Source organism: Lampetra fluviatilis, chromosome 8 (assembly GCF_964198595.1).
Source record: "Lampetra fluviatilis chromosome 8, kcLamFluv1.1, whole genome shotgun sequence".
Taxonomy (NCBI): domain Eukaryota; kingdom Metazoa; phylum Chordata; class Hyperoartia; order Petromyzontiformes; family Petromyzontidae; genus Lampetra; species Lampetra fluviatilis.
Window position 1 is genome coordinate 8,545,075 of NC_136282.1, and position 27,886 is coordinate 8,572,960.

Genomic DNA, 27,886 nt, shown 5'->3' on the forward strand with positions numbered 1-27,886 from the left:
TAGGATCATGTTTGAAATGTTGACTGAGGTTGCCTAATTCTTGGAACTGCCGTGAATTGGGTACTTTATAAAGAGCCAGGTGTGACTCTTAGGACATATGAGTTGAATGAGGGATTGCAGGGTGATTCACATCACATGTATGGAGTCAACACAATTAATACAAATCTCATACACGTTTAATTGCTTAAATTGATACCTTTATTTGTGCATTGCTTTGAAACGTTTCACATGACACAGTACTTCCATTAAATTTCCACACATTTCCCAATATCAATCTCATAATTAAAATATGTTTTCCACTTCTAAGATCGCCATTTATGTATCTTTTACCAATGCAATTAAACACTAAAATCACCTGTTATTATGCAATATTTCCGATGAATTTCCCCCCAAAAAAGTTAAGTAAAGCACAATTTTGTTGGCCCCAAAGTGAGAGTGCATTGTCATTTTGTCACCTATGAGCTACCTACATAATCCAAAGTTTTCTAAATCTAGCATCTATCATATTCCCATGGTCTAGTGCAGTGGTTCTCAACCCATGAGCTGGACCCCCCCCCCGGCTTTCCACGGGGCGTGGCGGAGGAGGGAAGGAGATAATTGCATCCTGCGGCATGGATACCGTGCAGGAAAAAAAATATTCTCATGCGAGCCACAGAACACGAATACACATTAACACCACGGTGACTAAGAGGCATGGGCATGTGATCAATCTGTGTATTGTGACATGTGATCAATCTGTGTATTGTGACCTTAGTAACCTGGGCAGGTTGGGGGGGAGGGGGTCATAGAGACTGGATGGGCAGGGGGCATAAGGATCAGAGGCCTTAATTGGGGGGGGACTGCTATACAAAAAAGATTGAGAACCGCTGGACTAGTCGTATATACACCAGGTAATCTGTATCAGTTGTATGCCAATGGGCCCGTGGAAGCTGCATGCACAGCGGTCTAAGGGCGGCTGCAGCGGGTGACTTTGCAGGCGCATTTTGTCACGAATGGGTAGGCAATATTAATCTCAGTGTTATCGCCGCAGATCAGGGTCACCTCCCTATGCTCCGTGTTCGCCTCCTGACAGCAGTTGCACGTGTGCATCATCGAGTTGGTCTTAGATGAGTAGCTGATGGAAACACAGACATTCATGGGTAACAAAAATGCACACACCGACAAACAAACAAAATTAACATCATTGACAGACATTAGCAAGCGAGAATGCCTAGTTTTTTTCTACGGGCTTCTGGATCACTCCTATTTGTGGTGTGTGAATGTGTTTGTGTATGTTTGCGACAAGGCAAAGCCGCAGCCCTGCAAACGTTTTGTTAACGCCACTGCTGGCAATAGGCCCTCAACCAGAGGGAGCTCTAGAGTCCCATTAATGGGTATTTAGCTTGCTCTTCAACGATGCCGAAACGTCTTTGAAGACGTGAGTGTACCCACACTTTAACCCATCACACATGACCTGCCGATCAACTGACCATGGTGTAACAATTTACACCGCTGGATGACAATTGGCAGGGGAGGTTTAAGAAACTTGCCCGTTATTTAATCCGCCACGCTGGGAGATCGCACCGGCGACTGGATCACACGTCTAGTGTGCTGGCCGTTAGACCACGGCAGCGTCCGTGAAAGTACAATCACTCCTCGCTTATGATGTATGTGTACTCGTGACATGCATCTGCGGCCTTACACAGAAGATGTTGGGCATGCCCCCTCACACACGATCACCGGCATCGGCTCCATACTCCTGCAGCCGTCGCGTTCGATCGTCTCGTTGGAAACGATTGCTTTGCAAAAAGCACTTGATGCTTCACCTGGGAAAGGAAAACAAACACAAATTACGTAAAAAACACAGCAGGATAAGAGAGCATTTATTTTATCGGAGTAGAAACATGGAAAACAATGGAAACTCATGCTAATAATAACTTGGTACTTACATTCTTTACAGCAGCCATCTTTAGTCGGGCGTATTGTACCCTGCAAGGAACAGCAAATGTAACATTTGTTACATTTTCAAATAAGCCAGAGGGATTTGCTCTAGCAAAAAAAATGTGTCGACACAAATACATAAATACACAAATTGGCATGCAGATTAGCCACACAAATCTTACAACAACACACACTTTCGAACAGGGATTTATGAAAACGATACATTGCGTAACATAATGTGAAAAGTATTTTGTTGCCAATGTTTCCCAGAACTATACAGATCTGAGACATTGGTGATTGTAAGCTGCATGGTAAGTTTGGTCATAACTGGCTTATGAGTTTTGCAGATTTTGTCATAGCATATGAAGTTTATCTATATGGATGGACAGGGCATAATATTTCCAGTATAGTGTCAACGAGCACGGGCAATTGTTAGTAGCATCGGTTCTGGCTACGCTCCCACTCGTATAAGGTTTCCCGCACCTCTGAATCTCATGAAAACTGAGCGCGATACAATTACATGCATTTAGAAACAGTGCGTTTCGAGTATTTGGCTGCTATAAATGTCCACATGGTAAACCACTTCGTTGAGCTATCATTTGTGGCCAGGTCGCTTCTGAAAAAATATATATCTATATAGCTCAGTGTGCCTTACCTGCTAAAATAATAATAATAAAAGTTTGATATATGTATTTATTAGTATCGTCAGTACATGAACGGCCTATTTGGCAATCCACTGCTGGATGAGAGCCTCCCCATGCTTTGTGCCGGTCAGTGCAGCTTGGTGTAGACAGAGCGGGTGCAGGACAAAGTATTTTGCTGCCCATAGCACCTATTACACCCGTTCTTCACGCATGGCGAACTCCAATCCGAGCAATATCCTGGGTTAATTCTACTTTGCTTATGAGATGTCATGAGATCAGGGGCATTCCAGATGATTTAATCACAGGCATCCTCAGTAAAAGAAAACGGGAGGTTATTTTGCAATGCCCACATTGTTAACCCACAATGTAGATCAGGTGAGGAATACGACACCTTGGCTTCACTTACATCTTTACATGTGTCGGGGTCGAAGTCTGGACACGTGATGCTTGCCACAGTCGTCATTAGAATCCCGGTATCCATACGTTCACACGTGTACTTCGTGCAGTTGTCCGGAGACCAACTTTCTGAAGGCTGCATGACATAAAAAGGGGATCTTGTAAAACAGTAATTTTAGTGAGTCATCAATGTTATTATCAATTAAATGTCTTTTACAGAGAATTCGAGTCCCCTGAATGGCCAAATGCATTACATGAATTATCAATGTGGGGGCAATTTGGCTGGGTCATATTTCTCATGAATAAATGGTAGTGGGAGTTTTGCCAGGATCCCAGGGTGAACATTACAACGCTCTTATCAAAGAGCATCACGGGATCTTTAAACTGTCCACGGAGTACACAGAGCTTATGGCTTACCACCTTTTCATAGATACGGCACTTTCCAGAGAAGACCACCGTCCCAATCCGAATAATTTACAATTGTAACGATTACAATGTGAATGGATAAAGCATTTCATTACAACCACACCTCGAGTTGCTGCACATAGAAGAGCAAGCCATGTGGGATATTAGATCACGTTAAAAGGTAAACAATGTTTTTTTACGAACGTGATTGAGGAACATTGGAATAGATGGGGGTGCGTGAAAAGAATTTAATTACTGATAAATTCGATGGATAGATATCGTAGGTCATAAACTAAATCTTACGTCTCGACTTGAAGAGAGAGATAATATGGAGTATCTGGTGAAGGGCAATGCCCCGTTAAACGGAGGTTGACTGAGGTATTTAGCAGTATTCGCTGAAAGGGACCTTTGAATCATCTAAAGCCACTCGCCCTCAGTGACACTGAAACTGCATTCCTTGATGGTTACACATTTAAAATGCTACCAAAGCTTAAAGCAGTGTACATCTTTAGATCTCCTCAAACTGTAGGGGAATATCGATGTGGATAACACGTGACATTTTTTGGGACGTTGATATGTTAGAAGCGGTCTTTCCCTTTTAAGCAACCAAATGTATTTTTTCTGGTATACCATCAGAAATAGAATGTCACGTGTACACGTGAACTATTAACCTACTGATTTATTTAGATTCAAGTAGTGTTCTTAAACTCATATTCTCACTAGATATGCCTGAAAACACAAATATATTCACAAAGAGAAGCTACAGTATTAACACGGGCTATCGTTACGTTGCCTGCTCTCATGAAATTGTCAGAGACGGTGCATTAAATATCTCCCTCGTTTATAATGAAAGACAACTTAAACGGACCCTGCTATAAATCACTTCCCTTCATCTGTCTCTGCAGAATGTAACAGGTGAGCAGATTGCAAGGTTAATGGCCAAGCACCTGCAGGATGATGTTGGACTGCTGAGGAAGATTAATAATGCATTTCGTCTGGTTGCAGGTTCCACAGCACGTTTCGCTATTTTCCACATATTCATAGCCCTGAAGAGAAAAACAATACATAATTAATCACTTTGAGGGAATGGGGAAAAAGACATCCCAGCTCTGTCAGCCTTAAAGCATAAGTCTTAAATGTGCAATGTCGTTGTATACGAGACTTAAGTAATATGCAAACCGTTTTACATACTGGCTGTCAAGTTGATATGTATAAGATTTGAAACAATTTCATATGTTCCAGTATATCAAGACACAGAAATAATGTAATTTGTTTGAACTGAAGTTGTGTTTCGATTTAAAGCTTTCGTGACTGCAGGGATTCATATTCTTGGTTCTTTTATTATTTCCCTTCTACGTGACTTTACCGAAAAAACCAAGAATATGAAGTTGTGTTGTTAGGCCACATTACTTAGACAATACATCGATGGTGCGTGTTTAAAAGGGCGACTCAATACAACCTATAATTCGATCTACAGATGGCTTCAGCCAAAATGCTTCTGAAATAAATGTAGTCCAACTTTACTAATTCTGGGTCACTGAAAATTAAAATGATGCTTAAAATTGTTGATTGGCTCTAGTTTTCAAGATATACGGCTGGGTCAGTGTATACGACCCTTGACTTGGGAATGGCAGAGGATTAGTGAGTTTTTAAGGGAAGGGATCTCAATTTAAACCAGAAATTACTCAAATACATATTTGACTGGATCTATGAATAAATCTATGACTGGGTTTGGACAGTACTTGCTTTTTGAGCAAAACAATGAATGATGCAATCTGAACCCGGTATTGTATCATTTAATTGGAACACTGGCGAGTTCAATTCCTGGATGGGGGTTAGCTCAGCCCATCACTCATCCGGGGTCAATAAACTAAGTACCACTGCGGGGAATTCAACTGTGGTTGTCCTATGCATTAGACTCACCCCTACTAGAAAAATGTGGAATTTCCACCATTGACTCAGGGCCACAAAACAGGAGATGAGCATTGTCTCAGTGCTCAGATGAGCAATAAATCACCTTGGTAAATGATATTGGCATGGCTGCCGACTTGACGAGGCTGTCTATGTGGGTTATGAAATCCCATTGTGATGCAACCCAACGAAATAGGTCTTATCTTTTGGCCTCCACATGATGCAGATCTCTAATGTCCAATTGATATGTTATACTCTTTGGTTTTTTCGGTAAAGTCACGTAGGTAAAAAAAAATAAATAAATTAAATCACGAAGTTTCGGGCACAACCGCTTAAGTGCGAAATACTTAAGCAGTTGTGCTTTCGCTAAGTTGTCCCCACCTGAAGAAGGACGCTTGTGTTGCGCCCAAAACGTCGTGATTTAATTTATATAAAAAATAATTTACCTACGTGACTTTACCGAAAAAACCTAAGAGTATGAATAATTGCAGTCACGAAAACTTCAAATCTAGAATTGATATATATTTTTTAAATATAAGTTAACGCATTTATTTGAATGGTTTAAGTTTTTTGCTTGCTATTCAATATGTGTGGACATTGAAAACAGCTCACCTATTAAAGAAACATGTCAATATAACAACATTACTCGGTTCCCAGTGTTTTCATGATAAAGTTTGGCCTCCAACTATGAGTCGGTCAATATTTCTAACCTCTCTTTCCACTCTACAGAACAGTCATTACCGGATGGATTGTTCTACTTATATATTTATTTATAGATTTATGTTTTAAGCCAGCAACATCAACTTGTTTTTTTCCATCTCCGTGGATGATGCCTTTAAATGAGTTTCCAGCTGTTAAGTCCTTATTCTGTCAAAATAAATTGTCTGATCTCAGCCAATACCACAGCAGGGAGGAAGGCACTACCACTTTCTGCTGACTGGATGGAGAGAACCACTTTGACCCATCTTGAAACAAAATATTTGAGAGACATATTCTTAGGTTTAACAACTCTGGCACCCCCCCCCCCCCCTCTCAGCCAGTCTACATAGCAAAGGCTCAGTCCTTTGTTACGTAGACTAGCCGTAGTCTCAAGCCGCACCAACCTTACCATAATAATAAAAAAGGGGGCCTGTCCTGGCTCATCCCCCCCCTCAACCAGTATATATACGGGGTAGTATCTCTTGGAATTTCTCATTTACTTGATACAGCAAGCGTGCTGTGACGGTTCCACCTGAAGACGGAAGCTTATGTTGCCTCCGAAACGTCGTGATTTTACTTTTATTAATTTTAATTTTTTACCTACGTGACTTTACCGAAACAACCTAAGCATATGAATCCTTGCAGTCACGAAAGCTTCAAATCGAGAATTTGAGAGACAGTTTTAGCGTGTGGTCCCCACAGACGTTGTTCTTTACTTGTGGGAGTGAAATAAACCCCGCAGAGAAGCTGCCCGTGAGACTTGCAGAGGTCCTTACCAGCGCACACTGCGTGTTGCAGGGCACGGGCGTGCACTCCGGAATGTGAAATTTGGTGACGTCCTTCCCGTGTCCACAAACGCACGTCTCGCACTTATTTGCAGACGGCATGCCCTCCCCAACCTGCGCAAACAGGGCAACGCACGCCAGTGGGCAGACTTTTCATTTCAGTAATGAAAGACAAAAGGTAAAAGGTGCAGACCTGCAACGCATTGCTATAGAGAGCCGCTTTAGAGGGTATTTTAGTCTACTCTTCCATGCTGACCAGATGTTTGGAAGACGGGGGAGTACCCACGCTTTACCCCACCACATTTGACCAATCGATTGACCATGGTGCAGTTACACTGCTGAGTGAACAGAAATGGGGAGAAAATTAGCTAACGTGCCCATTGTTGAAACTGCCACGATGGGAGATCAAACCGAGGACCTCTGGATTGCAAGTCCAATGTGCCAACCATTGCACGCGGCAGCATCTCCCCTGTAGTATTCTTTCAGCATTATAACTATTTAATGTGTCACAAAGTGTTACAGTTTCTCGTCCAAATGCTTATCCAAGGAGGGGGGGGGGATGTGGCTGCTGCTGCTGCAATGATAAAGACATTATATTCAATTCTAAAACACAATTCTATGCCAGAGGTAAAGCCAGGTGTCTCATTCCGCTTCACGTGAGATGTGTGATATGGTCTTATTTTGACACAATAGAAAAGGTTTGCGGTAATTTTTTTGTACATTTGTGTTTGTTAAAAGTAATGCCATGTGAAGTATTGGAAGGGCAAGGGGCACTCAGTATCTTATAACACCAAGAACTATAAACTATTGTATCACTGGATGGACTGAGGCAAAAAGCAAGAATTAAGAGGAAATGACCTACGACCAGAAATACCTCAGTGTTTCTAAATTTCCTCCAACCAGAATATGTATTGAGATTCAGTAAGTAAATTAAGGTCATTATTACATGGTGTCTAACAAGACGTCATATATTATTGAATATTTATCGACGGCAGTTTGATCTTTGTTTGATAACACGATGCAAACGCTTAGTTGAGAGAACATTGTATCCTATGAGCTTAATTTGTCAACGGCCATATATTTGCCAAGTCGTTGTTGATTCACGTCGTATCATATTTCAGAGAGTGTCAGGCTTTCTTGACCTAAAGCTTTCGTGACTGCAGGAATTCCTATTCTTTGGATCTTTCGGTAAAGTCACATAGATAGGTTGAAAAAAAATAACAAAAAAATTACAACACACGCGATCGTCATCAGGAGGAAAAAAATCGCTTGTGTTGTGATCGAAACGTCGTAGTTTTTTGTTATTTTCTTTCAACCTATCTACGTGACTTTACCGAAAGACCCAAAGAATGTCAGGCTTTCGTTAACATGTCAGGTGTCGCTGTTTTGATTTATTCTCTTGCGTAAATATCTACTCAAGATTTTACTTTTTTGGCAAATACTTTACCTTTCACATAACTCCAACATTCCAACCACGCATTTCAATCTTTGCAGTCTAATTACCCGTCTTCAAGACTGGATATAATGCCTCTGTGGGCACCCAGGATTATTACGTATGGACTGTTAGAGCACTGGGGAAATCCTCGTGCGACACTTACCTCGTAGGTTGATGAGTGAAGCACGCAAACATTTAATTGCACTGCAAGAGAGAAGCAGTCGTCAAATATTTTACAAAGTTATTGTGATAATTCATATATTAAAAAATATAGACACGTATAACATAAAGACACTGATTAGAGACCATGGAAACCATTACACCGCCTACACCCTAATATTGTCAATTTCACCATTGTGCTTAATCCACACTTGGTTGACACTTGTGATAACGCAACCAACTTACCACACTCAGTCAGAGGACAGCAATCTTCCTTATCCATCTTCACCACTGTCTTGTAGCCCACTGGACATAAGATGTCTTTAATAATGCAGAGATTACTGTTGCATTCTGGATATGAAAAAATAAATACAATGTTTAGTACTCAATCAATATTTTTAAAGCATTTGTAAAGCATTTAAAAATAAATATGAAACATGCATTGCATTTGACAGTTGTAGTGTTCACACAAATTTTTATGTGTGTACATGTGTGTATTCTATCTATGTATGGGGAGCGGTAGCGTAGGGGTTAGCACGCTGCACTATAAACCAGACCATCCGAGTTTGATTCCCGCTCACGGCGGTGAAGTATGGTCAAACAACCCCCGATGACAGCATAGGAAGGAATTCTTTTTAAAAAAATAGCATTTGCTGCATACTCTTTGCGTATTTATCAAAATATGGAAATTACATAATTGATAATATATCTCATTACTTAAAATACAAATTATTTGTTACAATTTAATTTACATGTCCGGTAATTATTGAGAATGACAAATCAACAACAACAACAACAGAATCAGTGGCTTGGACTTTGTGCCCTATGAGGAGGCGCAGATTACGGTGTCTCCGGCAAATTCGACGGGACGGAATCTCGGCGGTCAAACTGGGTTCACGCGCCATTTGCCCTGCAGGGCCTGTGACTACACCGTGTTTGCTGGTGTTTCGTACGGCATTGCAGGCGTGTGCAGCAGGCGTCGTTGGGATCCTGCACCTCCGCCAGGTGCATCCCCTGTCCCTTGCACGGCGGTTTGTGCGCCGGCGGGCAGCTGTGGTTGACGCAAACCACAGAGCTGCTGTGCTCGTCGCAAACGCAGTCCAGGCAGTTGCTGATCCACCTGTCGCCGTACTGTGGTGCACACCGCGTGTGCCCGGCATTGTGTTAGCGTACATATTCATTGGACGGTATGTGTCTTTGAGACATCTCACTAGCGTGGAAGAGTAGGCCCAAAATATGCTCGAGATGGGACGTTGAAGGAGTTTTTTTTTTCTTCTACAGCTCCTTTAAATGGAGGCCCTTTCTACAAGCAGTTGGTATCAGCGATCAATTGCAGAGCTGCACCTTTACATTCTATCGGTGTCTTGATACGCCTATGCACGTAATAGATTGCATCTTTGTTGAACGAATATGGATGTATGGATGTTTCTTCGTATGCATTTATGCAGCACTTTACGTAAGCTGCCCCTTGAAATTGTATGCATGAAACATATCAATGATGTGTCGAGCTTAATGCATTAAAATGTACAGAGCAATATTGCTGCACAGCTTGAGTTAACATGACAAAGAATACCTACGGTCAGTTTTTTGTAATTATAAGACTACGTTTCAAAGTAACGTTGCAAATAAAAGGTAAGGCGCTAGTTAAATCATGCTCCAAAAGTTACAATTAAGTATATTATAGCATTTATTCAAATTACTTATGTCTTCAAGGTCATGTTACATTTTACCGCCTGAATGTACAATTTACTCACATCGTGTCATATTTGAAGCATACATTAAACCCAACGTTTTATTTGGAATGCTGTGTGTGTGCGTCCATATTGCAGATGTATGAAAACCTCAAGGTTTTGTTTTGCATTGCTCATCAATTATCTGTGTTTAGAGATGATCACGTGACCGTGATAAATAAGTAATGTTGTAATCGGTGAGTGCATAGCCGATTGAAGTTGCATTTATTACCTGCTTCGGATATCCATTTGGACCGGTACATCCTATCAAGGATAATCATAGCACAAGAAAATAAAACAAACTTAAGAATGTACACCATCTTTCAGTCAAGCACTTAAGGGCCAGATGGCAACCCAATGTGATATTTTCCATTACATTTACAATAGTTCAACGTGTACTGCATATGCATGCTGCATTGGACATTCATTTCTCTATATCATTGGCTTCATAAATATCGCACTGCTCATGTGCACTCCATGAAATATGTCTCTATGTAATGACATTTATTTTACGTTTCAGCATGTAAATAGCACACAATTTACACTACAGTTGCTAAGCATTTGGAAGCGCACATTCACCTGTTCCGCTCATACAGTTAGCCTGTTGCGTTTCATCTGGTTCAATGCCATGCTTGCTGTGAACACTCAACATTATTCAGTGAGGAGAGTCCTCCAATTGATAACCCGCATGTATGTTTAATATATCCCAAACGAGCTTCGTTGGAACACTATATAATTCCACTTTTGATTTATATATCGTTTTTATTGTATCTCATCACAGATGGCTACACGACAAACGTGATATTTCACTTCTGTCATCCAATTAATCTGCCTACTCTGAACAAAAGCATACTTTGTGGACATTCCATTTTGTGGTTTATCAAGTTTTCCCAGGACACTCCATCGAATGTGGATAATGTGGGTTTGAAAGATTTGTTGTATATTTTTTCCCTATTGTCTAATGAGACAGAGTATCCATTCGGATCTCTCACAGATTAGTAGACTCCTTCATGTGAGAGAACAGCTCACGGTCGTGAATATTACAGAGCTACCTCTGAGATCCTCTTAAAGTGACCTCTGGTCCGATGCTATACTGTGTTGGCGTGTTTGCTCCTATGGAGTTCTTGGTGTGATATCCTCACCGCAGCTAGCTGTGCAGATGCCCGTCTGGCTGTTGTGGAGTATCGTTCCCTCTGGGCAATAACAGCCTTCGTCCTGCATCCTATTAAGATCCTTAAGCTCCATGTTGTACCTAAGTACACCATGTTATTTTTGTAAAATCACAAACAAAACCGGTAAAAAACACATTACTCAAATTGTATTTATGCCTCTAGGTAATCATGTGAGCCAGTAAACAAAGTTTTTCTAATAGCACAAATACGATTGCCATACCAATCTGAGATATACAAATATTCCCAAAGTGTACGATATCGTGTAATAACAATTTATAAATGTCTAATAATTACTATATTACTTACAAAATAAATGAATGCATACTTAAAACAATAATGATCATGTTTAGAAAACTGTCCAGTGTTTAATAATATGTGCACACTATGAACTTCTTTCGCACCATACGTAGCCAAACGTGCTAATCGTACATTATGTTTTATTTTATTATTTTATTATTTCCATTCTACGTGACTTTACCGAAAGATCCAAGAATACGTACATACTGAGTTTACAAAGTACAAATCATACGCCGTGGTAGAAATATTAGGAAGTGAGACATTGTATCAGTGGAGCGGTAAAGGGATAAAGGATAAAACCTTACCTTGTATCACAGGTGGGTGGAATTGAGGGCCCACAAGCATTGTACACCTTCCCTATGGGGCACGTGTAGGCTGCAAAGACAAATATCTATTTAGTGACCTGACCCATTTCAAATATACAATGTTAGCTGGGAGATATTCTACATTTTATCCTGGTGAGAACATGAACCGGGATGGATTTTAATTGTAGACACACCCACACACACACAAAGGACCAATGCTTAGCTTCACCAGGCACGTATTGAAGGCAGCCAAATTATGGAAGGCCCATACCTCAGTATCCACTCATACCTGGGAATCAATAGCAAGTTCTTAGCACAGTGCACTAACAAATGAACCACTGGCCCACATGTTCACACAAACACACACACAATACCCTTCCTTGCCAGACAAATATCCACTTCACGGAGGATGGGCTGGAAAGCCAAATACTGAGTGAGTGAACACCACATTCGACACAACAACAACATGTATTTATATTGCACCTTTCAGGACAAACGCCTGACCAGATACCTCAATATATATGTATTAACTTTAAAACAAATAGATGAGAAAATCGACAAATAAAACCACATTCTTCGCTGACACATATGTGAGTAAAAGCCTTATGGAATGGATCTGTCTTAAGGCGTGGTTTAAAAATGGACACTGGATTGGCAGGTTTTACTTAGGGTGGAAGATGTTCCAGAGATTAGGAGCTTTGCGTGAAACGGTTCAGCTACTCAAAATGTTGTCGCAGTTGTGCTGTATAACTTTCTCACGCGTTTTCGGGTTAGTGTTAGAGTTATGTGATACCCCACGTTTAACTCCCGTGTGCTGGGAGCTCATAGAGCACAACGTCAGACGTCGTGCCAAACCACGCGCGGTATAACCCGAAAGGGTTCTATCAACAGCACACCACGTAGCATGGATACTGACAGCAGCGGTTGTTGGTGAAATTCCTCCAGTGGATGCAGATGCCACGGTCAAGACACTGGCTGGCGTACGCCTGGATGCTCTGGCATGGAATGTCGTCCTTGCGTGTTGCACACCAGTCGAACTGGCATCCCATCATGAACGGTTGTGGGTCAATCACTCGCTTGCATTCCGCAAACAGGCTGCAATGTCAGAGAAAGGGCAAGGGGATGAACAGTTTACACACAGAGTGAAAGAATGTGCGCCTGATACGTCCATCTGCAGGGCAATGCGGCGGTGCCTTCACTGCATGTCAATGTGTATGTTATACTGATATCAATATCTCAAACTCATATCAATAAAGTCAAACTGATATCTGGGCACCATCGAGATCATTGGCAAATGATGCCTCCATAGGCAATATGTGTGTACAGTGTAGGAATTCATTCAACATTATCTGATAAATGCTGCATTGCTGCTGTGTGGAGCAACCTGCATCTTAATAAATAAATAGAAACAGGTCAAGTTGGGTTTGTTGGGTTTGTTGGGTTTGTTGTTACCGTAGAAAGTTGGCTACCATTCACTGAATGTGGGTGTTTGTTTGTGTGTTGTTAAGTTATATTACATTACAATGATTTCTGTAGATTGATGATGTGTTACATAACCCTGCAAAACTATTTCCTTGGCACTGAATAACCAGATGCAAGCTAATGTCATTTCATCAAAAGTATGCTTAAGAATAAGAGACACAATGTGTTTTATGGAAACATATTGAAATATATGTATGTATGGGTAAAATGATGCGTCGATGAATTACTTACAATATTACTACTATGTACCATATAGTAAACCGCTGTAATCTCCACTCCTTCAATTGAGGAAAATCAAAACCACACACACTCTATTCTGAAACCCTCTCGTGGCTAGCTGGCCTCGACATTGGCATTTCGCTCCTGAGCATATTGCCATACGCGAGAATAGAATATAAACTTACTATCAATTATTGAGGTCATAAGTCACACATCAGTGAGAGGTGGTGCTATCGAGAGCACCACTTCTCACTGTAGCGCCCAAAAAGAATGGATTCTTGAGTCAAATGGAAACCCAGAATACTGATAATTATTAAAATTTCCAGTTTTGCAGGAGGGGAGTAAATCATAATACCCCTACATTTAATTCCACCCTTGGAAATCAACTTTCCACCTATGTATGTTGAACTTTTTTGCACCGTACGTAGCCAACCGTGCCAATCGGAGGTGCTTTCCCCTTGGCCTCCTCCCTCTATCTGAAACTCAGATAACCATCTTGGTATATTTATATAAATATATAAACATATGGACATAGTGTGCACCAGACTAAGTGACCATATATGACTATCTTGATTTTAATCTTTCGTGACTGCAGGAATCCATACTCTTTGGTTCTTTCGGTTAAGTCACGTACGTATAAACAAAAATAAATCACGAAGTTTCGGGCGCAACACAAGCGTCCATCATCAGGTGGGAAAGCATGGTCTGCTGCTGAGGCAGACTGTTGTAACCCTTGAGCTACACCCATTTCAAACCTTTTAAAACAGTCTGCCTCAGCAGCAGACCACGCTTTCCCACCTGACGATGGACGCTTGTGTTGCGCCCGAAACGTCGTGATTTATTTTATTTTATACCCACGTGACTTTACCGAAAGAACCAAAGAGTATATATGACTATGCCACGTCGGTCTTTTCTGCCCTTTCCTTTTGAGCGGTTCTCCTCCCTAACATGCATCTGATGCGTGCGGCATTCCTCAAGCTCTTCTACCTCGCATTCCCCACTACACGTCGCAGCGCACACTCGCGCACTCACTCGCTGCCGATGAGATTGCAGAGTGGGTGAGGAGGGCAGGTAACGTCCGTTGGAGGTGAAGAGCTCGGCTTTGTCTTGCAGGGAGGATATTGCACTTTCCAATCCTGTGCCATATTTATGCAAGACGCGTCGACGACTCCGTTGCGCATTCTGCAATCGTCCTGCCTGTTGTTGGTGCATGTTCCTGTGTCGAATAAAATGCAATACAATATGTTATTGGATATTTTTCACATTCCCTTAGTTTACGCATTCACGTGTAAAATCATTCATTGTTTGAGCTAGCATGAAAAAGTACACGTGGACAGATAAACGAATAATAATTTACAGCCCTTTGTCAATCAACTGCTGGATGATGGCCTACCCACATCTGTTGGTCATGGGGATTGTTTGACCATACTTCACCACACTGGTCAGTGCAGGCAAGGTGAGAGTAGAGGGATGGGCAGGTAAGACGGGTTCAACTATCACATGCCACTAATGTTTTCCTTGGCCAGAAACGTGTCCCAAGTCACGTGTTACAAAGCACAGTGCGCTAACCACTCCACTCCTCAAAATGATCGTATTGTACATTTTTTAATGACTCAAAATGTTGCATGAAGAAAAAATGATGTATTTCATATTTCATTACACATTATGACTAATTAGAATGAACACATTTGAAAAATATATTTAAAAACGACTTAATATTCACTGAATCACAACAACAAAAACACCTACCACACTGCCCCTGGGTGTTGTTGAAGAAGATCTTGTATGGGAGTGTGATGGAAAATCGCAAGTACTCAAACGTGATGACAGCTTCGATTTCTGGGATATCTACCCGAGTCGATATGCCAGAGCTTGTCACAGTCATTCCATTTTCAGAGTACACAGGAGTGACACCAACTCCGTTAAATGTCACCTGCAAAAAAAAGATATGATGAAATATTTCAACGACAGTTTACTCTATGTGAAATGAAGAACAGCTATTAACACGCATCAAGAAGATTTGCTGGTGATCGCATTACATTGGTAAACTAGGTATGCATGTCCTTACTACATATAGGCTAATAGACACGATGTTTTAATATGTTTAGTCCAATGACCTAAGAACACGAGTTTGCAATTGATCTGCATTTGCAGCAAAACATATTTTCCACATATGTATATAAAAATAAAAATCTAGCCTGATTTTTTCAAGTAACATTTATAGATATAAAAAAAATAACACTGCATTTTTACTTTTGTGAGAAGGTAGCAGTTCTGTGATTGGCTGACCATGACCATGTAAACTGATCCTCAACACCGCACAAATATGGCTACTTTTATGCAAATCTGATCTAAGTTCCTTGCGTGGCACATTAGGAATGGACTACTCTTTTAATAAGTCCTTATGTGCTGTGCAGTACATCAGTGCACGTGTGTACACCAGCATGTGATGACTGAGTTGGGCCTGTGGGTGGCTGGCAGGGTTATCGATTAACCAGACTTATACATCAGTCACGTGGTTAATGGCGACTCGGTGAAGATTGCTGTGTGTGACACACGTGCTGTTGCATTTTACAGATTTACCACAATAAATGTGTTTGCCCTCGATTTGGAGCATCTGCCCACGTACATCATTTCGAGTGTGCAATACTTAGCAGGTTATCTTTCGTCAAGGTTGTCAAAATACTGCAACGTTATAGTTTTTAAATGTTTAGATATTGATTTGTGTTGTATTTTAATGCATAAATGTCCTTTGTAAATTAGGTCTTTGTCACATGCTTTTGCCAGAGCTTCAGAGACAAGTCCACATCCACTCCACATCATTTTTAGGAATGGATAGCCACAACTGCACCCCACTGTTTAGTGCAGATTTCCGGATATATTTTCTTCTTTCTGATCACCAAGTTGAATTCATGCGACTGATGAAAAATGTTAATTTAAAGCGGCTATATTTCGTGTATAAATAATTGTGTGTCTTATTGAAAATTAACTATTTTGCTGTATTTCGCTTTCACGAACACAACATAATATCTACGCACACACAATTGCGTCCAGACGTTCCGCGATTGTGCGTGTGGTTTTGCACTTTTTATAGATTCGTGTTTGCATATTCTGAAGACAAAGCAAAGGATTCAGCGTACATGTCATAACATCACATTTCTGGGTGTGATGTACTGCTGTGAGGATAATAAGATTGTGGCTTCATTGAATGAGAACATATCGTAGCAGCACTTCCTTTTTCATGTTGTGTTGCAAGAGTACATTTTTGAAGATTTCGTGAGGAGATTAAATTCAGCTTCTTCCTTCTGTGAGACCCATGACGCAAAGTCAAATGTACTAAGCTAACATATTGCTCATGTCCGAGCCTTTGGATTGCTAAACCCAATGTTGAGAAACTCCATGAGTAATCATTGCATAGCTTAAAATATAATACATTTTATTTTATATATTGGTATAATTCACGCAAATTGCATCTCAAAAACGCCGAACATCATGAACCTCAATGACATTTGAAAATGCAGAACATGCTGATAAGATGAGCCAAACTTCCTTTACAATCTGACAATATGTTTTGTTGCGCAAGTGGCATACATCTTGGTCAGCTAATTACTAACACTGTCATAATTAAAACAATCACACGTGGTCTGAACAACGCAACTCTCAGGTTGGGCAATCAGGCGTACTCGTAAATCGATTGCTTATCATCAACAATTTATGAAATAAGTTCCACAATTTCTTACAAATCAATACTTCTGTAAGATTAATATGTAAAATGTCCTTGATAGAATGCACAGTGTTGCTACATGGGACCAGAACCGATGTATAGAACATCAACGAAAAACTATCTTAAATGCAGCGGAGGAAATGCGCTTCAAGGATGACACAAGGGAAGGACAAGACGTAACATAACAATTAGAATGATTTTGATACGTATAATTACGGCAAGCGTCCAGTGAGAGAATGCTTTAGTTTATGAAGGTTATTTTAAAGTAAATGTTGTCAATGCTATACTCTGCTGTCACAGGTGTGCAGCGTTTGTGGATGTCCGGACACGCACCATGTGTTTAGATTTGGCCAAAAGATTCCCACAAAATGTTGAACCTGTGATTTTCTTTTAATAGGGTGACACAAATGCCGATTACACTTGTGATGCAACTTTAAATACATAGCCAAGCATGTGCAGGAGGCTCAGTGCTCAGTCAACACCAAGTATTTGTGTAGATTTAGCAAACTTATATGACACTAAAACTCTACTTGTCCGTGGCCCTATTGCCCACGACCTCTATAACCCATGGTACCATCCTTGAACCCAGTGTTCTTCATTGCAAGGCCCGTGGGCCACTGGCAGTCCCCCTGGTGGCCTTAAGTGCGGCCCCCGACAAAACGCAACACGTGACAACACCCCCCATCGTGCTGTCAAACCCCAATGGTTTGAAATGTGTGGTGGCCTTCATACTGATGTCTTATGGGCAAAAGTGGTCCCCCTTTGAAAATTAGTGAATAACACTTCTCTAACCAATAACCACCACAATGTATTGGCTGGCCAGACACCTCCCCAACTTCTAAAGTGTGCCCCTGTGCAATAGGAACAACAAAATCACATTCCACCACCCCCACATCCCTCCCTTTAAGGCAACGAGCCGCATCTCAGCAAGGACAGTAACTAAGGGCTCACCGTGGGCTTTTTTCGTTCCAAGGTCTCCGTGGTGACATTGGTGCCGTTGTAGGTGATCGTGATGCTCCGAGGGCAGGCTGGCCCACCCCCGCTGCAGCCCCTGAAGTTGTTCACGGTGACACGGAAGTCTGGCAGCACGGGAATGATCTGTTCGACCAGCACGTACGTGCAGTCGTCCGTAAAGGTGTAGTACGTGCCGTCGAATGTCGTGTAGTGTGGGTCACCCCACGCTGAGCAGATGCCTGAAGGAGAGCAAGCACGTGGAATTGAGCTCATCCATTTCAGACATTTAAATCAGCTCAATTGATAAATATGTGAAGCAGCCACAGGAAGTATCATACTGATACTAAAAGAAGCTGCCACGCTGTATGAGAGCTGAAACAATGGGCAAGTTTCTTAAATATCCGCATTCTGTCCACCAATCAGTTAGAAATGGATATACCACAGTTTAGCGGCTCAACACGTTGCATTGAGTGGGATAAAGTGTAGGTGCCACCACCGATTTAAATTTGTCTAGCCAATGTGTAAAAGTAGGCATTTTCTAGAGGGGCTGTTCTTCCAGTAGTGGCATGAGCAAGACATTTCAGAACTGCACTTTTACCAACGTATTTCGCCTATAAGTTCTGTTAATGTTCATATGGTTGTTTCTGTACAGAATTATCAGATGGTTGCAGTACATAAAAGCAATCAAATGCACGTTAAAATATTTATTATTTATTTCTTGCAGCAAATTATATTGAGTGGAAACACATGGAGCAGAGAACAAACTAAAATTCGAAAGATCAGATTGACTCGTCAGAAAAGAAATTGGGCTTGGGCAGAGAATGCATCACTCGATGGGACGCCGTCCGATAGATGAGCTTTGTGACGGAATGGCAGCCAAACGAGTGAACATGCCCAGAAGCACGATCGCCGTGGAGATTCAGTAAGGTGGATTGCGGCATTACGAGACTATCGTGATGGACAGCGATGGCGAGGGGGAAAGCCTTCATCCAGCAGTGGATAGGGCACGGCTTCGTAATGATGATAACATGCACGTTTGTTTTCTGGCTGCAAACTTACATTCACATTCGTAACGGATGCAGCAGCCGTCATCGTCACGGATCTGCTTTGGCTCGTGGCCATTCACACATTGCGGCTTAATTTGTCTTGGACATTGGACCGCCACCATCTCAACGTTACTGCCGCCCCTGCACGTTGCGATTGTGCAGGATTCAACTTTCCAAGTCTCCAGATACTGTAAAGCAAGGGGGTTTTGAAAAGTTATTATACCACATGTTCAGTGCTGAACTTAAATACGATAAAAAATAAAGCTGTTCGAGTACAATGTATTTCAAATGATAAAATTGTGTTTTGCAACACACAAGGAAGAACATATAATTTTTATGAACACTTTGTAGAATATTCTGCTACATTTACGAACACTATTTTGTGGGGAATATCAGAGCCTTACGATGTATGAACACATTTAACATTTGGAAGTTAAACAATTAACATGTACAGTACATCAGGATACTTAATAAATCAAAAGCTATTATCGATGTATTTATACAGCATTCATCTAACGCAAACTATCAAGTCCAAAATGCATTCAGTGTCTTCGTGAACATTGTTTTAATCACCTAAATCCAATGCATGAATTCGAGCCAGTCAGATACATGGGCATGGGTTCCCACCCCTACGTATGTACGTATGTTGAAATCCCTTCGCACCGTACATAGACAACTGTGCTAACCCTATGGATGGAAATACCCATGGGTTTCTTGAGCACTGCCTCAAAACCAATTTCGTTGGTAAAGGGCTCCATCCCTTCACTATGATGCTCTGGGACTCGTCAGTGCTGCCCTGGCTGCCCCGCATGCCCTGCCTGTACCTGGGGCTCGTTGTTGTTGCTGAGCCTCAATTGCTTGGTCCTGGACTGTGCTGCATTGTCTCCCTCCCGTGTTTCCCTGTCCTGACCGCCCCCAACCCTTCCTTCTCTCCTGCCTTCTACCCTCACCTTTGTAAAGCGGCTGAAGTTACGGTTGCAATTAGATGCAATATATATTTAAATTGATGCTATCTTTGTTGACAAACTGTTAACCTGTTATAATTAAACACCGTAATTCAATATTAACAACAACAACATTATTGAATGATAACACAAATAAACAAACAAAAAACGTCAATAATGTGTGGTTTTTTAAACACACTTTTTGGTTTTACCTTTCGGGGGGGGTTTAAGTATATGCAATCAGATGGGGGCGTTGATGGTGAAGTGGTTGTTATCACAGGTTTCACGGTAGTGATGGTTGTTGGTTGAGGGGTGGTAAATGTTGTAGTAGGGCTACTGCTTGTTGTGGTGAGACTGCTGGTTGTTATTACAGGGGTCGTGGTTGTTACTGTGGTGGTGGTGATTGGGGATGACGTGGTGGTGATTGGGGATGACGTGGTGGTGATTGGGGATGACGGGCAGGTGGCATAGTGATACAGAATCTCTCCTTCGTCTTCACAGATGGCGGTGCTACAACCATCCCCCAGGTCAATATGTGCCCCGACTGCATACTTGATTCCGTTGTGCGTGCAAAAGCAGACTGCAACAAAAGAAAAGAGTGATCTTTCAGGAAGCTGTTAACAAGGCATCATTTCAAGAAAAGTGTGTGGTCTCTTGAAACGTACTTCATTATTTTTTACATTGTGCATTTTTCAAAGATTAGATAATGGTGAGTGTATCTTAACCACTACAAGATGTTATAGTGTTGAGTGAATAATGTTTTAAAAAAATACTGCTGCTTACCTGATCGATTGTAATGGCAAGAGATTCCAGATTCAGAGCATGTGCTAAATACACACAAAATCACATTTTAGAAATCACAGCATAGAGGTACGGTACAACAATGCATCTTTCGGCTTCCCACCACATCGCCGTGCACTATGACAACCTGTTTGTACATCGCGGTCACCCATCAGAGCACCATCGAGGCTGAACTATGCTAAGCTTCTGAGATCTTATCAGATGAGGGGTATGCCAGGTGATTTGGTCATAGGCAGTCCTTAACGGTACTTCAAAATCACCACGAGTCTCACCAAGTGTAACATTTATGCTCGCTGGGCACTGGTTGGTCCAATTGGTATCGTTGGCCTCTGTTGTCGAAGCAGCCGCAGGAGTCCCAGCTCACGCACAGCATGCTGTCCTCGTCAAAGTAAGGCTTGGACTCCGTGCATCTCGGGTAGCATCCTTGAGCACAATCGCACGGAGACACACGAACGTTCCCACCACACGTGCCATAGATATTTCACGATGGTTTACGGCGTATCCATGCAGCGTTGAGCAAACGCAAATCAATTGTTACACGGTGACAATGAGAATACTAAATTATCAGACGGACGAGAATGTGAGCAGGTCGGAAAGTAATGAGGAGCAATACACTACAAAGGTAATTTCTAGATAGAAAAAGGGGGAATTGTCACCATATAATAAATGGACGACTGATATAATTGTCATAGTCACGCGTTTTACTGTCTATAAAGGAACTTTTGTGTGCATTACAATCATCCATTGCATTGTAGCTGAAATCGGTTGCGCAAATCAGAAAATCACTTGCCTGTGAAGTCGCTCGTCAACGCATTTGTGGTTGTCTACGTGAACTTTGGTAAAATACCAACATGCAAAACAAATCACAGTTAAAGGCTTGCAGAGTGGTTGCCTTCGGGAAGACGCGGAGTTGTGTACAGGGCGGAGAGAGAGGGCTCACCCTCGAAGCGTAGCACTCCCTCGCGACATTCCGCGTGCGGATCCCGGCAGGTTTTGGGGCAGCTTTGGCCACAAGGGCGGTAGTGCCATGTGCAGTCGTCCGGAGCGTCGTAATACTCGCAAAATAGGGCTGTGGAGACCGGATGAAAGATGAAAACCAAATAAAAACTAAAATCTGTTGCATTTTGCATTATATTAAAACTGTTTAACATTCCATTTTATATATTAATGTTACGTGAATTGAATACACACATGAAAATTTGATTTTATACATGTTGAAATAAAATCTACTTAACAATTGCCCTCTATAAACGTTTGGCTGAAATGATCAGTGATTAAGGATTTTGTATGTGCATGTAGCGTATATAACTGAGATGAAATAATTTCCACACAATTAATTGTAATTTGTACATTATAAAGAATATAAACGTGACAACATGTCACGAATTCGATACAAATAGGGGAAACGTGCACTCCTGGGAAGCTTAACTTTGGTCTTTAACTTGAGCAGGGAACGGAGAGGGAATTATGGTGTATGAGGATAATGAATGCAGATACACTATTATGCACCGCATAAAAAATATATGTTCTTGAGCCAGTAGTTGAATAAATGATGAACATATAGTACTCATCTCAGGAATTTTAGACAAGCATTTATATCCCTCTCGGGAAATCAAATTCAAGTTCATCATTTTATTAAAATGGAATTGAGCAACCGTGACTGTGCTTATTTTACAACGTTGTCCTGGCTACATCTTTGACCTTTGGTGCTGAATACACAATAATGTACGATACAAAAAACATATTGTCGAATTAAAATTCTCTTGAACGCATTTGCATAATGGATTACTGTATTTAAACAAGGTTTGTATAATAGCATTCCCGAAATTAAAATCTGCCAGAATTACGTTACAGTCAGTTTCTGCGGGAGCTGCAAATACCATGCAATGAGGCACAAGTGGAGCCATGCAATTGCTTGCTCAGGCCCACTGCTGCCTCCACTTGAAAGCGGCAGAAGTACCCACATTTTACCCCACCACACGCGACCTGCCAGTCGACTAACTGCGGTATACCCATTCATACTGCCGGGTGGACAAAGTCAGGGGGGAAGTGGGAGGGGGGTATTTAAGAAACCTCAGCATTAAATATCGTGGAATTAGAAATGAAGGTGTGGGCTTTTGATTTAAAGCTTTCGTGACTGCAGGGATTCATATTCTTGGTTGCTTGTGTTGTAGTCGAAACGTCGTGAGAATTGTATTGTTTTATATTTTTATTATTTTATTGTTTCCCTTCTACGTGACTTTACCGAAAGAACCAAGAATATGAAGGTGTGGGCATTAAGAGAGACTTGGAAGATGTTGCTAAAGCTGCAGCATTGCGTGTGTGTGTCTTGGTTGGTGGGGCGCGGAAGTGTAGCGGTTAGCGTGCTGCACTACAAACCCGGTGACCAGGGTTCAATTCCCGCGCACGGCCAAAACCAGTGAAAATTATCTAAACCGGTCCTGGGCCCCCCTAGGTCGACTCAGCCTCAAATGAGCACCTGGTGTAGTGTGAAAACATCTCCACCAGGGAGCCAAAGGGCGTGGTGCTACCCACCCACCCCCTCGTGTGCCGTGTCGGCTTTCATAGGTGCTCACTAACAGCACTTGTCCCCAGAAGTCGATAAAGGCTACACGGGGGAGCTTTGTCTTGATTGTCATTGCGTACGGCAGAGGTCGCGGTGTGCCTCCACGACAGTCAACAAAGACACACACCACCACACACACACCACACACACACCACCACCACACACCACACACACACCACACACACTATACACACGCAGGCTGCCCCTTGAGTGACACCTGACAAGCCTGTGCATCCCACTGGGATTTGCACACAGCGTTGGTGTACGGTGATTTTTTTCTGCAATATTTTGCTGTCTTTTCTTGGATTTTCTGTTTGCACTTAGTCACATATTCATTTTAAGATGTCTTTTGTTCATGTGTTTTGTTTGTTGCAGTTGCACCCGATTCAAGAGCCGAATGGCTCACAGGGCTATACCTAATACATTAACTTGAACTTGAACTGTGTGCGTACGTGCGTGCGTGCGTGTGCGCGCGTCTCGACTGTCGTTTACTCACGGCACAGGTCGGGCGTGCGCCACTTGATGCACTGGCCGGCCTCATTGCAGGCCTTGGCGTAGACGGCCACGGCGTTGCAGAGGCACTCGCAGTCGCCGCCCGTGTCACAGCCGCAAGCGTCGTGCACGCAGGCCTCGTGGAAGGGCAGCACGTCAACCTGCAACCACGCACACGAATGGAAATCACTTCTCTATACTCGGCAGGCAATGATTCCGTAACCATCCAGGCAATATGATGCATTTTCAGGTTGCGATTTTTTTTGAGACTGAATTAAATAGTGACGCATTTTACCCTCTCTTTTGTTTAAAAAATAATAATTTCATTTTGTACGGTTCAGTGTGCTCCATTAGCCTAAACGTATTTTTTTTCAGATTTAGAATCTTTATTAATACTGGAGGAATCCGATGAGCTATTGAGCTTTTTTTCACAGATGTCCAGTCGAGGCGGGTTATTAGCACATTCTTGTGCATACGATTCACACGAATCGTAATGAATGCATTCTCGCCTACAGAATTCTAAGTTGTTAATCAAAGTGCATTGCGACGTGTCTATTCCACACCACTGGTGTTTAATGTTGATTAGCATTGACTTGATGTTCCCGAGAACGATACACTGCGAACGTAAAGGGGCAATTGCCTTCTGCAAGGCACACAAAGGAATTCATGCGTTGAAATCAATTAGAGCTTCATGCTTTGATGATTCAACCGAATTGGGTAACATTTTTCGAGGTTCAAATCACACAGACGAGTTGCAGGGTGCAGAATATTTGTTCATTTAAATTAATGCTGCTTTTCTACTTGAAGACAAACCTTGGAACATTTAAACGGAAATGCAAAAAATATCACGTCTCATTTATTGTTCATTCCCGTAACAAATTTGCATTACAATTCTTTACAATTGTGTGTTTGAATACGTAATGAATTACGATGGCAATGTTTCCTAGTTACTGTCGGTAGGTGTGTAACTGTTGATCAGTGATGAGTGCACTGCAAGATGAACCCGGCAACGAGATTGATTCCCAACCATGGCTAACATCAGTAGCAAGTGATGTCTGAATTGACTTGGGTACCACTTCGTTCACCAATTTGTCCTGACCAGTGTGGTTAAGCATGGTGAAAAACTCTCCCATGACTGCCACGGCACGAGGAGGCGTTGATCCAGCAGTGGATTGACAAAGGGCTGCAAATTGTAATTGTGTTACTGTGGTAGCTAAGATTTATGGTAAACATTAATGGTAAAAAAGAATCTAAAAGGGTTATTTGTTTATTTATTTATAAAATCTTATCATTATTTAGGCACATAATGAAGGTACCTGAATGAAGAATATGTATTCACTAGCATTTTGCCCGTCCAATGACGGCTGTATTGCAGTAAATCTTAAACTTGCAAGCGAAAAGCAGACCGCGACGTGATATTCATTGAATCAATGCGTGTGCAATTTGTAAGGTCGCGGTGACACAGACTTATTTTATTTAAAGGTTATAATCCCTTGTTCATCATGACGTCCTTTTTACTTTGATGTCTCAATAGCGGAGATCGCGTGACGTGAGGGTTCTGCTTTTGTCGTGAGGGTTGTGAGTTGACGCTGAGGAGGGGGGAGGAGGCGCCTCGCCCCCCCATGTGGAGTGACGTCAGCCGCTAATTATTATGAATGGCAGGGGAAGTCACCTTATAATGATTATTAATGAGGGGCGCTGTTCGATGTGGAGTTATGTCACCTGCTCATGATTATTAATGAGGGGGGAGGGTGCTCCATGTGGAGGGACGTCAGCTGCTCATGATTATTAATGAGGGGGGGGAGGTCCATGTGGAGGACGTAACCTATAAATATAAGTAAATATTTATTTATTAATAAATAAATATATATTGTCAGGAATTAAAATAGGAAGAAATACCAGTAATAATCGTGATGACTTAAAGCTTTCGTGACTGCAGGAATTCATATTCTTTGTGTCTTTCGGTAAAGTCACGTACATAGGTTCAAATAAAATAACAACGAGGTTTCGATCGCATCAGGAGGAAAAAAGAGAGGAAAGCTGCTGAGGCAGACTGTTGTAAAGGTTTGAAATGTGTGTAGCCCAAGGGTCATAAACGAAGTGGGCGGGGCTATTGATGTTAATGTTAGAAATTAGCACGTTAATGTAAGATCGGAGGACGACCTCCAGGACATTCCTGGGTGATTAAAGTAGGTATAATAATGAGTGTAACCATGCATTTCTCATCGCGTCTATTTTCATGAAAGTATAATGTGCTAAGTAAGTTTCTACATCAATTCGTCGTTCTATCATGGTGGCTATCAGCAAATCATCGAAGGATAAAAATGTGCGTATATATATAGGATGCTTAAATGCTTCAGTAGCTGAATGCGCCCTTCAATTTATCTCAATTCAACAATTGCAATGCCCCTAGCGTAGTCTATCCGAGGGGACGCACTTTTACAATGGTCCCTCTGCGGCTGCGAGTTGCTCGCATCACCGGCCTGAAAATGGGCATTAGTCTTGTCAGTCAGGGGCCGATGTTACGATATGTTTTTTTCCCAGTTCACCAATGTAATGAAAGTAATATAATGAATTCCTGCATTATGGGAGCGCTTTCGGTGACCCATACAATCTACCAGGTGAGTGACACGCGCACACTGGGAGTTGTGTGAAAACATAAGAAAACAAGAAAAGGGTACTTGCCAATGCGTGGCATGATGCGAAGGTGTCGCTTTTGAGGATCCCACAGCGTTGCTGTGCCCAGGGCAGGCGGTGCGACATGAGCGCGCAGGGGCTGCTGGTTTCCTTGGCATCGGCACACAGCCCGCTTAGCTTCCAGCTGTTGCCGAACTCCAGCGGGTCCTCCACCACCATGTGGGTGCGCGTCGTGAGGTCGTTTGCTGCCCGGCCATCGTAGTTGCCGCACAGCCCACACACCGTTCCCTAGGGGGTGGCGAGTGGCCCACACAAAGGCGGATCTGACATCACTCTTGGCATAGGGGGCCCCTGACCGTGTGCTACCTGTATTTTTTGTGGCTGGGCATGTGAATGTCATCATCTGCTTTGCATACGCGTGTGCAGGGTTGTGTTTTAATAGAAATGTGCTTGCTAACAGAACTTGCCCCAGTCGTGTAGAAAAGCTACAGGGGTGGTATCTGCCTTTGTCTCATAGCAAGTACCTTATACCAATAATTCTACGAAGTGAAGAAAATGTACACGCAGGACTGCAAATTAATATCCACTCTGTTAATATATCCCAACTAATAACAGATTGTAAGATAACTTAAAGAAAAGGATACATGTGCACGTTATAAAAACAGAGATGGATCAATTTTAGATTTGAAGTTTTTGGTGACTGCAAGGATTCATACTCTTTGGTTTTTTCGGTAAAGTCACGTAGGTAAAAATAAAAATAAATTAAATCACGACGTTTCGGGCGCACCGCTTTAGCGGTGTGCTTTCGCTAAGTTGCACCCACCTGAAGAAGGACGCTTGTGTTGCGCCCGAAACGTCGTGATTTTATTTATTTAAATGTTTTACCTACGTGACTTTACCGAAAAAACCAAAGAGTGGAGATGGATCATGCTGTGTTCATTCAGTGTTGAAAACGAATCTCAAGTTACCTTGTACTCTGGGCCCAAGCTGACATATACGCCTGTGTTCTTGTCCCATGTCAGAGTGATGTGATTGCTCGTCTCAACAACAAGGTACAGACCCCTGTGCTTAATCTGGAATGGATTTATTGTTTCTGGACCAGAGCCCAGGAAGTCAATGGAGTAGCTCTTCTGGAAAAGCTTGATTACCCAGTTCTGAAAGAA

General features: G+C 42.0%; 1 protein-coding gene across 1 annotated transcript in view; it reads right to left on the reverse strand.

The window, feature by feature from the left end:
* Positions 1-218: 218 nt before the first annotated feature.
* The window catches only part of LOC144933832 (mucin-5B-like), a 59,244-nt gene continuing 31,576 nt past the window's right edge, over positions 219-27,886 (reverse strand). Inside the window, exons 24-47 of the mRNA XM_078859031.1 lie at positions 27,692-27,877; positions 26,772-27,011; positions 24,091-24,247; positions 21,969-22,097; positions 21,301-21,451; positions 21,011-21,054; positions 20,440-20,807; positions 19,297-19,471; positions 18,235-18,476; positions 15,309-15,492; positions 14,592-14,775; positions 12,775-12,953; positions 11,859-11,928; positions 11,227-11,336; positions 10,317-10,348; positions 9,308-9,485; positions 8,601-8,705; positions 8,359-8,399; positions 6,752-6,874; positions 4,313-4,411; positions 2,971-3,096; positions 1,929-1,968; positions 1,682-1,805; positions 219-1,114 (exon numbers count right to left, since the gene is read on the reverse strand). Of these exons, the coding sequence (XP_078715157.1) occupies positions 946-1,114; positions 1,682-1,805; positions 1,929-1,968; positions 2,971-3,096; positions 4,313-4,411; positions 6,752-6,874; positions 8,359-8,399; positions 8,601-8,705; positions 9,308-9,485; positions 10,317-10,348; positions 11,227-11,336; positions 11,859-11,928; positions 12,775-12,953; positions 14,592-14,775; positions 15,309-15,492; positions 18,235-18,476; positions 19,297-19,471; positions 20,440-20,807; positions 21,011-21,054; positions 21,301-21,451; positions 21,969-22,097; positions 24,091-24,247; positions 26,772-27,011; positions 27,692-27,877 (3,456 nt within the window). The 3' untranslated portion in view covers positions 219-945. The remainder of the gene's footprint in view (positions 1,115-1,681; positions 1,806-1,928; positions 1,969-2,970; positions 3,097-4,312; positions 4,412-6,751; positions 6,875-8,358; positions 8,400-8,600; positions 8,706-9,307; positions 9,486-10,316; positions 10,349-11,226; positions 11,337-11,858; positions 11,929-12,774; positions 12,954-14,591; positions 14,776-15,308; positions 15,493-18,234; positions 18,477-19,296; positions 19,472-20,439; positions 20,808-21,010; positions 21,055-21,300; positions 21,452-21,968; positions 22,098-24,090; positions 24,248-26,771; positions 27,012-27,691; positions 27,878-27,886) is intronic.